This window comes from Pteropus alecto, unplaced genomic scaffold, assembly GCF_000325575.1.
Source record: "Pteropus alecto unplaced genomic scaffold, ASM32557v1 scaffold87, whole genome shotgun sequence".
Taxonomy (NCBI): domain Eukaryota; kingdom Metazoa; phylum Chordata; class Mammalia; order Chiroptera; family Pteropodidae; genus Pteropus; species Pteropus alecto.
In genome coordinates, this window is record NW_006443225.1 from 2,892,533 (window position 1) to 2,908,344 (window position 15,812).

Genomic DNA, 15,812 nt, shown 5'->3' on the forward strand with positions numbered 1-15,812 from the left:
TTCGTTTTGGCACAGTACGCCCCCTATCGTCCAAAGAAGAAAAACTTTCATTAAAAATAGTGTAACGGATAAAATTGTATAGAAAATTAACTTATTCTAAAGGAAATTTAGATTCCATTGAGCATCTCATGTTATTTATTTTATGTCTTTTGAATAGCAATTTCTATCATCTTTTTATTTTCGATATAAATTTAATCATGCAATTACAATCTTTTACTAAGAACACTGACTTTTCGCCTTCTCCATGCAGAATTTTTTTCTATAGAAAATATTAGATGTTTTCAAAGTCTCACACACAAAATGTTCATCTTCTTGGAAAATTTTATAAAGGTCTAAAAATAATAAAACTAAAAATTAAAATATGAGATGGAGCTATTTGAGATCACCTGAGATTTTTTTTTCCCAATCAGAAGGAAATAACTATGCATTTTTGAGAAGGAGGGGTGAAACAACATTCTTCTACTCCATTCATATTAAAACATTTTTTTTTTTAATTTCAATTCAGTGTCTCTCTTATCAACACCTTAGCAGCCTTCCAATTTGCCTTGCAAAGAAGTTGAAATCTTCAGAATGGCTTACAAAAAGGAATGCATATCCCGACCAAAACTAAACATATTAAAGCATTTAAATATTTTTAGTCAGAACTATTACAAAGTTTAAACAGAGATAAAATGGTTTCAATGAAAGAAGACTTAGGACATCTTAGACCCGCTGGAGCTTGTCTTACTTTCCTCACCTTCGCCACACTCAACAAAGAGGCGAGCATAAAGGGCTTAACATTCTTTTTCATTTATTACATCATTTCAACTAGGTGAATTCGATATGAGTCCAGCCAAGTGAATCTACTGCTTTTATACCTGTAACTGAGACAAGCTCAAAACACGCTAAAGAAATGGAAAACCATTCCGGTTCTAGATATTCGTTTTGTGAGCAGCTGCTCTTAGATCATAGGATCAACTCAAACATTTTCTTCAGGTGAAAATCCACGAGAACTAAGAGGATTGTTTTAGTTTGGAAAACATGAAGAAGAGAAATGTATGATTTTCCTCCCAGGTGCTTTTGCTTCTGATCCTTGTTGTGAAAAGGATCCAAAATGGGATCTTTTGGCCTGGGAACAAATATAGTTACTCTGAGACTAAAGGAGCAGGTGTGATGAGAGCCCTTAAGGGGTCAGATGCTGAAGAGGTGGCGCTATTCCAGGGTTATCTACATCCCACCATGTTGTTATCTCAGGAGTTCACATTGTGGGCAATTCAAGAACTCACTGCACTTGTCTATGCCTCATCATCTTGGTTGTTGGTACGGATAACCAAACCAGTCCAAGGCAGGGACAGAGTGTGGAATCTATGTAATCTGATGCCTGCCTTCCTTGCTAATTACATGAACTTAGGCAACTTATTTAATATCTCTTTAGGTTTCTGTTTCCCTGAGTGCAAAACGGTACTTGCCTCAAAGTGTTATGATGAAATTTCAATTGAACAAAAGATGTAAGTACCTAGCACATCACTATCCACAAATCAAGAGCCCAACAAATGCTTGTTCCTTCTTTTGTCTATAATTATAAGCCTCAGATTCGCTAAGGAAACCATAAAGTTTTTTAACTACAAGAAGTCAACATTATTTTGTCATCTAAAATTCAATGTTTTGTTTGTTGGTTTTTTTGTTTAGGGACTGCACCATTCCCAAACTTTTGTTGAGAAGATATTTAAATTTCCTGCAAAAATGTTGAAATTAACATACAGGAAAAATAGGGTGAAAAAAATGGAAGTCAATATATTTGTAATCAAGATGGTGGTCAGATAGGGAGACAATATGAGAGCAGCAACAGATAGCAAATGTACTAATTTCAGAAACTGATGCACAAGCAGAGTGACAGATGCTGGGAACACAATGTTCACCCGGAGGGTCCAGATCTACCATCCTGGGCAGACGTATTCATCAGCACCCACACAGGTAGATAACTATGGACAGATGTGCTGAAGTGCACTGTCAAGAACAAGCACAGGGTTGTGGCACTTACAACAAAGTGACTGGATTTCACTTAGGGGCTTGGACAGACCTTCCCTAAGGAAAGGAATGATGCTTGATCTGAAAATGGGAGGATGAGGATAAGTAGGGATTAACTGGAAGGAGGTAACTTTTCAAGGAAGAGTACAGCACTTTCTGTCTTAAGGAAAAAAATGTGGTCTTATTTAGCATGTGGGGAATGAAGAGATAGCCATGTGGCTGGAGCAGAGAGGCAGAGACAAGATGAGCCAAGGGAGGTAGGGTGGACCAGAGAGCTACCAGGTCAAGTTTCCCAAGATGTACCAATAAAACATCAGCTATCAGCGAGTTAGCTTTCAACATAACTCCTCTGTCTCTGTCAGTACAGAGAAAAAAGCGTTCAGGGAAGGATAGGTGCAGGAGGATTCGGGAAGGAGTGGATTCAAGGCTCCATCAAGGGGCATCTTGTTATTGGCCAAAAGTCATGCTTCCCTTGTGATGGACTGCAGAACTCAGTAGGAGCCTTTTTGTTGATTCTGCATGGAGAGTATATTTGTTGTATTATTCTCTCTGCTTTTGTATATGTCTGAAATTTTACATGATAATACTTTTTTTAAGTTAAAAAATGAAAGGTCTTTCTCACCAGCTGCAGTTTTGTTGTGAACATGGGCCAGTGGCCAGGTGTTTTCCTGAAACTGTAACCCTTGGCTGGCCTGTCGTAGGGGAAGGGCTACAGTTATGCCCTCCCTAAGAAGGAAAGAGACAAGCTTATTCTGTTTGGAAAAGAATCAAAGAATTAGAGTACTTGGTTCAATTCTCTGAACCTCCTACATCTGGGGAATTAGCCTATAAATCCTATAAAACATTCTCTGGGGATTTCCAGGAATTCTTGTTTACACCCAGACCACAAACAACATGACAGGAGTACAGATTTTATTTCATGGTGTTTTGGCATTTGCAGCTCAGAACGAAATTGCAATGAAGTAGGAGAGCAATGAAGAATTGTGAAAATTTTGTGAATATCTCATTCTTTCTGTGGTTCTGACTCTATATTTAAAATACCCTTCCTTCCTTCCTTCCTTCCTTCCTTCCTTCCTTCCTTCCTTCCTTCCTTCCTTCCTTCCTTCCTTCTTCCTTTCTTCCCTCCCTCCCTTCCTTTCTTCTTGTCTCTCTTTCTCTCTAAATGCCAATTCTTAATATATGCCAGACACTGTGCAAGGCACTAGAGGATGGTAAGGTAAATGAGGCAGGTACTTATCTTTATCTAAAAGTCCACTCTAGTGAGAAACACAATAATTAAAGAAGGACAAAATGAAATAAGATTATTAACTGGAATATGTGGTCTGAAGAAAGATGGGTACTTGGTAGAAAAAGATTCGTGGAGAGAACTCATTTATGTTCAGGGGCCAGAAGTAGCTCCCTCCTAGTTTACAGGTTTCAAAGTTAAAACACCTTTTGGATTTTAATATTTACAAGGATCTTATATTCCTTACTAATCCCTTACCCATTATTTCCAAGAGGAAATAAAGTTCAAATTGAGATAACAGACTTTTTCCCACAACCCCTTCCCACAACCCTAATCAGCCATACTCTAAGCCAGCGGTCCCCAAGACTTTTGGCACCAGAGACTGGTGCTCCTATGAGAATCTAATGCCTGATGATCTGAGATGGAGCTGAGGTGGTGATGCTAGCACTGGAGAGCAGCTGCAAATACAAATGAAGCTTCTCTCACCTCCTGTTATGTGGCCCAGTTCCTAACAAGCCACGGTCTAGGGGTTGGGGACCCCTGCTCTAAGCTATTTTCTATAATCCTAAATAAAATGTAAAGAATTATCTGTATCTCTCGATAAATTGCATTTAGATCCAATCAGAGGAATATTATAGGAAAGAGTTACTTGTGATGAAAAACAGAGGTTAGTGGTGATGAGTCCTTTTAATGGGAGCTGCGGACGGCCTTGAAAGTCAGTCTGTATTGACTGGAACAAATGGAACAAAGCCATAAGGTTCAGAGCAGAGGAGAAAGAAGAGTAGTCATAGCAGACCACGGGCATTTAAAATAACTTCCTTTCTTATTTTGAGTTTATTTGAGTTTACTGAACATTCGATCAATACCAAATGTTATTTCATTAATACAAGTATTTTTTTTTTAATAATTCAATTCCATTTTTTGTTCAGTGGGAATAGGAAATAGAGGAAAAGAAAGAGTGAATTGTGTAGCAGAGGCAAAGCAGGAGTGAGGAGACCAGCTTACAGAAGGAGGAGAAGAAAGGGAAGGAAGAAAAGGACATGAAGAGAAACGTCATGAGGAGAAAAGACATCTGTAAGAAGCAAAGAGAAAAAGAGAGAAGAAATTCAAAACTCTGCTGTTCGCTTGGACACGTGATATCAATTTCAAACATTCCCTTGGAAATGCTAATTAGCTGACTAGCTAGTATTAGACTTGTAACACTGAAAAAAATCTTCATTCAAAATGAGCAATTATCTTAGTTTTCCTCTGAGAAACTGGTCTCTGAGTTACTCAGCAGCGTTTATAACAATTCAAATGCACAGATCTGAGAAGATAGAAGTAACCCCTTCCTAGCTTAGAGGTTTTAAAATAAAACTTTTTGTATTATAATGTTTCCAAGGGTGTTTATAACCCTTACCAATTCTTGTCTGAAGATATATACATATATAAAACCAGCTCAAAACGATGGAGTAAACTTTCATACAAACTTTGTGACTACTAAACTGTTTTATTCAAAGTCAGGTCAATTGTTTGGGCTGCAGTGCAATGAGAAAAAAAAATGCCTGGGACAGCTGAACTTGATTTTGTGACAGAGTTTTTCTGAGAGAAAAAATTTTTCCTCGATGCTCTTAGGTTCGGCACTTGAGAGCCTGCAAATTAAATTGACAAAGACAAATTAGTGAGACGAAAAAAAAAATGTAATTATGTATGTAAATATATAAATTACATATGCAATTACATATGTACTGTGTACACACACACACACACAGAAGTTCACAAAGAAAAATGACTCAAGGAGGTGGTTAAAATTTGGGGATTATATGCCCTCTGGATGGGGGGCGGGGGATGAGCGCTTCTGGGAGAACAAATGACTTCTGAGAAAGGCGGTAAGGGCATTTATGGAAAAACAAATGACTTTTTGGAAAAGATAAAGAACTTTTAGAAAAATAGGAGATGTGATCGTTTTGTGACTATGTCTGTTTGGATGTAGTACCAACTTCTCTCCCAGAAAAGATTAGAGTTGTCCCCAGGGAGAGGATTTATGACAATTGAGTTCTTTTGGGAGTCTCTGCTTTTAGGCAGATAAAGAATTTTAGAAACTCAAATGGCTTCAGCGCAAAATAATTTTTATGCCACAGTGGTTTATCCTGGACACAATCAGGTGCAATGCACCAAAATGGCACATATTGTGAACACCTGGCTTTGCAAAATGGTATTTCAGTCAAGCTGCACAGAAAACCATTTTCTTATTACTGTGGCAGCCTATCTGTAAATTCACATTCCCCCTTATTCTGAGAAAGGTATCACACTAATGACAGGGGCATAGAGGAAGAATTGTCTTCTTTCCATGAGAAAGAATAATTCCAAGACTTGAATCATTCGTACATCAAGCATATATATAGATCTTCAGCCTGTGTGGTGTCAGGTAAATAGTCAGACACACAGCTCTGGAGTTGGAGACGGCTGGTGGGGAGACTAGATGTTTACTGAGCTGGAGAAAATGGTTCAAGGCTTGGGAGTGCATCTGGTCACTCAGACAGAGGCTGAGGATGGAAGATGACCAGGGGCAACATCACCAGCATTGTCAGTATAAAGGATAAAAGTGGGGAAATGATCAACAGAAATGGGAGGAAAACCAGGTAAGAGGCAATTCTGAAAAAAAAAGGAGAAAAGATAAGCCAGTATAAGGCATTTCTTGGGATTAAAGGAAGCTTGTTACAAGTTTGTAATCACTGGGGAAGGAGCTCTTGGAAAGGAAGAGCTGGAACATACAGAGAGAGGGGAGAGCTGGCGGGTCCTCTCTCTAGAAAGCAGGAGGGACAGTTTTCATCAGAGATGAACAAGAGGAAGGAGGGAAGATAAATCATTTAACCTCTCAAAGTAAGACTCGGTTTCTTTTCTATAAAATGAAATCATTGCACTAGGTAAGCTCTGAGGTCTTATCATCTATTTTAACATTTTAATAAATAATATAATCCCACTGAGTCCGATGTAGCTGTTTATGTAGTTTGATTTTAGAGTGGAGTTTTCAGGAGTGACACTGTTCATTATTCTTAAGGAAAGAATTGACAGACAGATTATATACTTCTTGGGACTACTGAAAGAATCCTTATATTTTAGTATTTTAAGGATATGGAGAGAAGGAGTATTGTTCAGTATCAATTATGTATTCCAGCCTGGCATGCATAACCTGAATCTAACCATGAGGAAACTACAGACAAACCCCAAAAGAGGAATGCTCTTTTGATTTTTATTTTTTTGAGGTACTGTACTCTTCAAAAAATGCCAACATCTTAAAAGTCAAAGAAAGTCTGTGGAAGTATTCCAGATTAAGGAAAATTAAATTGACAGGACAACTAAATGCAATATCTGATTCTTGACTTAATTCTGTACCAGAGGGTAAAAATCCAAAATGGACATTGTTGAAGTCAATTAATTAAACTAGAATGTTGATGGTGGATTCAAAAAACAGTATTATAGCAATCTTGGATGGACTAAAGTTGATGAATTTACTGTGGTTATCTGAGAGTACTTCCAAAGAAAATAGACGTTGACGTATTTTAGGGTAAAGGGCCATTGCCTTAGTCTGTTCGGGCTGCGCTGAGAAAATACCATGGATTGGGTAGCTTATAAACAGCAGAAGTTTATTTCTCACAGTCCTGGAGACTGGAAGTCCAAGATGCAGGTGTCAGCATGGTCACTTTCTGGGGAGGACCCTTTTCCTGGTTCAGTGCCAACGCCTTCTCACTGTGTCCTCACAAGGTGGAAGGGGCTAAGAATCTCTCTGGCACCTCTTCCAGGAGGCACTACTCCCATTCGTGAGGGCTCTACCCTCATAACCTAAGCAACTCCCCAAAACCCCACCTACTAATACCATCAACTTTGTGAAGTAGGATTTCAATATATTAATTTGGGAGAACACAAACATTCAGATCATAGCAGCCATGATTTATGCAATGCACTCTCAAATGATTCAGAGAGAGAGAGAGAAAGAGAGAGAGAGAACAAAATGGTAAAGCAAAAGAGGCCAAATGACAATCTGGGCAAAGAGTACACAGGTATTCAGTTTACTATGTTTATCCTTTCAATTTTTCCATAAGTTTGAAATTAACTTCAAATTAAAAGTTAAAATATGGCTCTTTGCCAACTTTCATCGGAAGTTTCAGATAATGCTATTCCAATAATAATGTGATGCTTTGCTAGGGGAATCTTTCTTGGTATTTGAAATAATTGAGCTGACATTATTTGTGTAAAAAGCAAAAGAAAAAAGAAAGAAAGAAAGAAAGAAAGAAAGAAAGAAAGAAAGAAAGAAAGAAAGAAAGAAAGAAAGAAAGAAAGAAAGAAAGAAAGGGGATGGAGGGAGAGGGGGAAAAAAAACAAAGAAAGAAAAAAAAATGACAGAAAAAAGGAAGTAAGAGGAAGGAAGGAAAGAAGGAAGGCAGACAGACAGAAAGAAAGAAAGAAAGAACTAAGCATTTCATGGCAGATATACATTTGTAACGAAGAGTAACTCTAAAATGACCCCATAGTTTCTGTTCATGCATATATTTGTCTTATAAATTGCAAAAAAAGAAAAAGAAAAGGAAAATCATAATCAAACGAACAAGTGGAATTCTAACTGTTGCCAAAGCGGAGAATTCATAAAGGAAGTAGTCATGATGGATGTGAAATTCGGCTTTGGGATAGACTTCTTAAATTGTGAGATACATAGAAAGAGAAGCTGATAGAAAAATCATCCTTTTTCTACTGCCAGAATAGTGTCTTAACAAGTCCTGGAGTGTCAAATGCAGGCTGAATTACTTTTTAAAAACAAGCAATAAAAGGGATGAAAATTACAGGAGAATTTGGACTAAACTAATTTTCCAATTCTTGTAACTCTAACAACAGATAATTTTATGACGCCGTGTATGTAAAATTATTTTACTCTTTGCCACTGCTTTGAAAAACAGCTTTTAATAGCATTTTCCTGTACAAACTGGTAACCCCTGATCTGTTTACTCTGCGTACGCTCTTTGGTTTTCTCGAGCCTGACTGACAATGCAGTTTTCTTGCTGAAGGTGGCGCTGTGCTTGAGCGCTGTCCTAGATGATGTGAGCTTGTGAAAAAAGGAGGGGCATGGCAGTGGAGAGGCAGCAGAGAGAGCACAGCTTCAAAGCATAAGGAGAGAACAGTCTGTTTAAGAAGCAATCCGTACCATCGCTGATGGTACAGATGAGGAACGAGGTCATGACCGGCCTCTACGCCATGCAAAGGTGTTGAAATTAAAATGGCACGACCTTCTGCCCTTATATCCTAATCTAGTAATGAATATGTCATCCACATAGTCATAAGTCCATCACCTTTTATTTCCCATCCTCTCACCTTCTTTCTTTTATCTGAAATGTTTCCTCCTTCGCTCTCTTTTTATTCTTAAATTTGCTTTCGTAACTGATACAGGTGTTTCCACAGCATAGAAATTAGATTAATGGAAACCCCTTTGAGTGCTGGTCTCTAACTGACCTAGAAATATTGCCCTAACTACCTGAGAGGTATAGTAATAAAAGATTTTTATGCTGGCCAGAAAATAATAAAACACAATACTGAAGGTCCAGTGTAAGATGTTGGCATTCTACTGGCTTTTTGGGGAGTAGATATGAGAAGTGGCTGTTGGAAAATATTTTCTCTATATTGATAATTGGTTTTTGAAGTTCATCTTAGTCGAGGAGAATGTGTAAGAAATGACTATTGAGGTCAAAGGTTTTTTCTAACAATTAGTGTCGCTCCCTCCCACAAGTCATTTTTTAATTCACTTTTCAAAAACCATAGATAATAGCTTTTCTCTATCAAAATATAAAAAGAAAAGTACAAATTCCATCATAAATTCTTGGCGATCCCCCTTATATTATTTCCGAAGGAGAGAAAGAATATACTATGTCCAGGTTCTGATTTACAATAGAGTCTGGGGTAGAAAAGCCAGCAGGGCTTGAAAACACACAAAACCATTTTTAGTCTTGGTAAGTCTCGCTACAACTCGTTAAATAAACCAGCCGCAATGCAAATTGACATACTTTTTCAGTGACAAAGTGGAACTCCCCAGAAAAGCTCTCTCCTAAAAGAAGTCGGTGTGCTTTTAGGTGAGCCCTGTCCACATCTGGACCATAGGGGTGATGTTCCAGACACGGTAAGTGGAACAGGAGCGGAGGGAAACAATGAAAATGATTTGTACATTTGGAAACATACTTTTAGGAAGAATACTAACAAATGGTGCTCATAAAATGATAAAAGAAATGGTCGAGAAGTGATTTTTGTACAATCTTTAATTTATGAAACAATAAGAGAGGAAAGTGGGCAGCCATTTCTCCTAAGGGAAAGGCAGTAAGGAACATGTAAAAGCCATAGGAATAGTATAGGATTGTATTAGGACAAATTGCACACCAGGTATCACAAGGACCCTGCCCAGGAGGTTCTCTGGACTTCTTTTGTTATTTTTAAGAAACAGTCAACTTTTTTTGGTGAATGAACTACTTTTATTCTTGTTGAGAAGCAAAAAGATAAACCAGCTAGCCCCTCAGGGTTCCTGGGGTTATTTATCCTTTTCAATCACAGAATCTCAAAGATGAGAGGGAGCCTTGGAGATCAACTGCTTTATAAATGAGGACACCAGTTTAAACAATCATCCAAAGTGTCATGCAGGTGATAAGTGGCAAAGTTGAAACAGCAACCCAGTCCTGTCAACCACCAATCCACAGTTACATCCTCCCCACACAAAACCACATCCTTAGTCTACTTACACCAAATACACAGAAAGTTAAACTCCACCCCATTTCTAGATCCTGCAGCCCACAGCAGGGCTGAATAGCATTCCCATTAGCTCCACAGCTTCTCTACATGGTTGGGCCCCACAGAGAACAGGCACTAGGAGCCTCATCCGAGTCTTGAGTCCAGCTAAAACCCAAAGAAACTAGAAGTTTTGCTGAGGTGGAAGCTAGCCCATCTCAATGCCCCCGGGGTCACATGACTTATTTCCAGGAAGCAACACTGCATCTCACTTTTGACAGAATGTCTTCCTATTTGCCTTTGTAGGTTTCACAGCGGCAGCCTCCCTCGTGTCTTTGGCTTGGGCCTTGGCCTCTTACCAGAAGGCCCTCCGGGACTCTCGAGATGACAAGAAGCCCATCAGCTACATGGCTGTCGTCATCCAGTTCTGCTGGCATTTCTTCACCATCGCTGCCAGGGTCATCACCTTTGCCCTCTTTGCCTCAGTTTTCCAGCTGTACTTTGGGATTTTCATCGTCCTTCACTGGTGCATCATGACCTTCTGGATCGTCCACTGTGAGACAGAATTCTGTATCACCAAATGGGAAGAGATTGTATTCGACATGGTGGTGGGGATCATCTACATCTTCAGCTGGTTCAATGTCAAGGAAGGCAGGACACGCTGCAGGCTCTTTATTTACTATTTTGTGATCCTTTTGGAAAATACAGCCTTGAGTGCCCTCTGGTACCTCTACAAGGCCCCCCAGATTGCAGATGCATTTGCCATCCCGGCCCTGTGTGTGGTGTTCAGCAGCTTTTTAACTGGCGTCGTTTTTATGCTGATGTATTATGCCTTCTTTCACCCCAATGGACCCAGATTTGGGCAGTCACCAAGTTGTGCTTGTGAGGACCCAGCCGCTGCCTTCACTCTGCCTCCTGAAGTGGCCACGAGCACTCTCCGGTCCATCTCCAACAACCGCAGTGTTGCCAGCGACCGTGACCAGAAATTTGCAGAGAGGGACGGCTGCGTACCTGTCTTTCAAGTGAGGCCCACAGCCCCATCCACCCCATCATCTCGCCCACCACGGATTGAAGAATCTGTCATTAAAATCGACCTGTTCAGAAACAGGTACCCAGCGTGGGAGAGACACGTTTTGGACCGGAGCCTCCGAAAGGCCATTTTAGCCTTTGAATGCTCCCCGTCTCCTCCGAGGCTGCAGTACAAAGACGACGCCCTTATTCAGGAGCGGCTGGAGTACGAAACCACTTTATGAAATAAAGGGCCTTGGAGGAGCCACGACCTCCAGGTGAGGGGTGACAGCAGGGCTGTGGCAATAACGAAACTTCACCCGAGAGCAGGGCGGCGAGCTGTCTTGCTCTCAGTCTGATCATCATCACGACCATCGTCTGACGCTCCATCCGCGGACGGCCTGCTGCTGGTCTCCTTTCAGAGCAGCAGCCCCGAGAGTCTCCCGTTCCACCTGTAGGGGACGTGCCAGCGTAGCAGACTCCTTGATGCGCCCAACTCCTCCTGCGCTGTCTTTCAGAGAGTCTGCCAGAGGGTACTATGATTATGGAAAATGTTGCCTCCGATCAATAGGGTGTTCTGACGGAATTAACTGCTCTGTGCATAAAATATATCCAGTCATACACACACAGACACACACGTACACGTACACTAAGACACACACCACCAGTCCTCTGTCGAAATAGCTTAGGTGATCTTTCTTGATGCAAAGCTCTGATTCCCACAGGAATATAAAAAACAAAGAGAGAGAGAATATATTCCTCAAGACTTCAGAAAAAAAATAACAGTACTGCTTAGAAAAGAACTCATAAATCATTCTCATTTGGAAACCAATACCTTGCGTGAAAAGCCTATCCAGCGGACAGCAAGCTCAAGTGTGTTTACACGTGTATTAGAGTTGATAAAATGGTTTGTTTTCAACACATTTCAGGACTTGTTTTTTTATTTTAAATTTTCAGTTGAGAACATCTCTCATGACAGAAATCCTATGCAGCACATGGATGGCTTTTGGCAAGACCAAGGAGCTCCATAACTTAGTGATGTAAATTAAATGGTAATCATGATTCAGTATTCAATCACAAAAATTTCATAAATACAGGAAGAGGAAATGGGGGGAGGAGGGGCAAGGCAGAATGAGCGCCGAATCTCCCGGCGCGTGCAGCTCACCCTGGCCGGTAAGAGCAGAGCGGCGGGAGAGGACCGGGCCATGACTGGATGTTTCAAGTCACGGAATGTGCGTGGCTCTGTGTGATCGCAGGCAGGCACGATTCCAGAACACGCCATGCCCCCATCTTTCTAGTGCCAAACATCGTTCAACCACGGGACTGACATGGAAGCCCTGAACAACTGAGAATGAGTGGCCGTGAGCCCCTGAAAGCAGAAGCTAGAATGAACAATCAAGTTCTCCATTGTGTACAGACTCTCCCACCACCTCCAATTCAAGGTCAAAGTGATGTGTCTTTTAAAGGCTTTGGGACACTTTTTAGTAAGTATGAGCAGACAAATGCAGTGAATATGCTATGAAAAACCCTTCTGAACTGATTGAGGGCTTATCACTAGATCCAGCTAAGATTTGTATTTGAATCATTTGTAAAGTCACACTCTTACAACAAGCTTCTGGTTTTAAATACCTCCGTACAGCAAGTAAACATTCCCCGCTTTCTGTTCCCAGTGTCCTCGGTCATGGTGCTTTTTGTTGCATTAAAAGTGCCGGTCAAACTTTGATAGTATTTTTTTATAGTTGGTGCAGAGTGGAATAACTCATGGATTATTTCAATATTTTTGTAATAAAAAATATAGGGTATACATATAGGCATCATCACTTTTTTTACAGACCTGGAATCGTTTAAAATACTTTAAGCATCATAATTACTTGGGATGTCAGAAACTGGTCCACAAATTCCATCAGCCTGCCTCAGCAGATTGAGAACACTTGTCTCTTGCAAGATCACCCTTCTTTGTAATGTCGGTGCCCCCAGGAACCTGGCCAGGGGTGCTATCAGAATATCAGGTGACAAGAGAATCAGCTTAACTAGAAAGGGCTTGTCAAGACTGGCCATTGTTTCCCAGGAAATCAAAGATGTAAATGATTACTTTCATCCATCCATTACGATAAACCTGACCACAGTGGAAGATGTCTTAAATTTCCTTCCCTGGTTTTATATTAACCCAACTGACATATTAAATATTAGTCAAGTCACACACACACACACACACACACACACACACTCACACACACACACACACATATAAAAGAGTCAGTTTAACTTAATTATTCGGTTATTGGGACTGTCCAATTCACTTAAAATAGTCAAGTTCTATAGCCACCACCTCTAATGGGTGTGCCATACAGAGACTGCTGTTCCCATGATGACATCCACAGGAAATGACAGAGCACTCAACCTAGGACTTCTTTTGGTACAAAAGAAGCAATGTTTAAAAAATAGATGTCAGTAGACGTACTTTTCTAGTACGCCATGATTTGATCCTCCAAGCAAGATTTCACTAAAATATAACCTTTTGTTCGGATATGAAAAGATTATCTAGTCACCAGTAAAGGCCCAGGAAGATATTCTTCTTGTCAGCAATTGTAGAAGGAAAACATGATTGTGCTGCCAAATTCTTCACTTTTGTGCAGAGCCATGAGTTTTTAGCTTCATTATTTCTGAGACAACTTTTAATTGATGATCTTTGAATTGCTCAGTTGAACTATACCTTTCATTCCATGGGCAAATAACAGATAACAATTTAATAGTGTCAATCAACACAAACGCAACAAGCCCCATCACTCTTCAATCACGTAAGTCCTAAATTATTTCTCAACTTGATCCCTCGTTTAACATGTGAAGAGTCAAAACGAGTACTATGTGAATTAAAAAAAATGTACTGTATTTTGTTTTGGAGATGAGAATGCAGTCAGGATGGTGTACAAAGTTTGAATTTTTTTAATGATTTCCCAAATACTGTAAATACTCTGTTATCCAACATACTTGAAGATTTTGATGTTTTAGTTAGTCAAAAATTTGTGTTAAGGAAATGACATCTCTAACATTAATTAATTACAAATTTTCTCAAGATTATAAGAACAAAAAATTTACTTCCAAGGTAAATCATGACTTAATCTTGCTTCCGTGATTTTGAAAGCACTGCACTGACATCAGATTGTGTGGTAATAACAACTTTTATTAGTTTCTAGACACACAGATAACAGAGAGTTTAAAGTATTAGGATTTAAAGAGACATCGTCAATGTGCAAAAGGAACAAAGTTTGATTTTTGAATTATATTTTAATTATTCCTAAGATTTCATTTTCAATCTGCCATTAAGTCTTTCTCATAGAGTAACTGGGGATTCCAAAAGGAAGAAGCCACGGTTAGCATGCAAACCGGAAATGCTGAATTTTTAATCTGTGCTCTCCGACTTCCTGTGCATGAGTTTATTGAATTCCTTTAAGAGGAGAGATCTGCTCTTTATACTCACTTTTTGCATAGGATAATGAAATTTTCTAAAAGAAAATATTATAAAATTTATAATTATTACTTTCAAATTAGCATTTCTAAATGAAACCATATTTGAGATTAAGAACATATATATCTTAACCACACTGAAACTTTAAGCATTTGTGTGGAAGAAAAAAATCTTTTTCTTGTAAGTCAAAGTTTGGTCCCCCAAAATGACTATGTCCTTTAAATTCTCTTCTCACATCTACATTATCTCTTACTCAACTATGTGTTGTCTAATTCAGTAACATGGACTTTGCAGACATTAGGTTACTATTCATTTATGATAATGCTGTGAATCTAACAAATGAAATAACTTTTCTTACTGACATGGAAAGAATATTTAGTTCGATTATTAGCAAAATATAAAATATAAAGATAATCTGAAGATAAAGTATGATGACGTTTTTATGCTTAATTTCTAAATGCCCAATTTATTTTGATCTATGAATAAATAAAATGATAGCACTGACCAATTAAAAGTGAATGGAAATAATTGAAATCTCAATGACTGTTTTTAAAAAATATTATATAAATGTGTGTATGTTATATATCATACACACACACAATAAAGTAATAGATGAAATGGGTAAAGTATATGCTCCCTTTCATGCATAAGATTGGTATGTTATTGACACATAAACTTTTAGATGAAAAGCTTTTTCCTCCTTCTTTTTCAACCTCAGCTCGAGCTTACAGTACCTGTCTATAAGACGTCAACACACCTGTGAACTTCGGCTGGAAATACCTAGATATAATTTAACACTTTTAGCTTGAATGAGCTTTATCACTCCTTAAGCATCTCATCTTTTAAGCAGCTGAAGGGAATAGTTTTGAGTCATTTCAAAGTTTCCTTCTCTGAATTAACTGAATTGAGCAAAGAAAACCTCTGATGTCCTTACCAGGATTGTGTAAGGTTACACATCTGCCTTTAAATGTACCAAATGCCGTTGAGTGGAAAGGAGTTCTGACACAATGTTTAGACAAGAATCCAGAGATATCTTTTCTAATGAACCATTTTCTAGACTAAATATGTGCTCCCCTGCATTCTCGCACATCTTCCCCATTAGCCATTACTGTTGCTATATAAAGCCTGGATGACATGCCTGCGTTTTTATGTTTCTGAGGAGAATTCCTTAAAGCCTTTTTAAAAATAGCTCAGATTGCCTTTCAGAAACATAGCTCAGAGGATGGTTGAAGTTCATGGTGAAAATACAGCAGGACTGAAGCGGTTGTTTCTATAATTTCAGTGATGGATGCAAATCAACTCATGTTCATTTATCTTCAGCAATCCAATGTCACTTTTGAAAACAATCAAAATGATTGCTTCTGCCAG

General features: G+C 39.0%; 1 protein-coding gene across 1 annotated transcript in view; it reads left to right on the forward strand.

Moving 5' to 3' along the window:
- XKR4 (XK related 4) overlaps positions 1-14,954 on the forward strand; it is a 386,852-nt gene extending 371,898 nt beyond the window's left edge. Inside the window, exon 4 of the mRNA XM_025041199.1 lies at positions 10,277-14,954. Coding sequence (XP_024896967.1) covers positions 10,277-11,223 — 947 coding nt within the window. The 3' untranslated portion in view covers positions 11,224-14,954. The remainder of the gene's footprint in view (positions 1-10,276) is intronic.
- Positions 14,955-15,812: the final 858 nt, after the last annotated feature.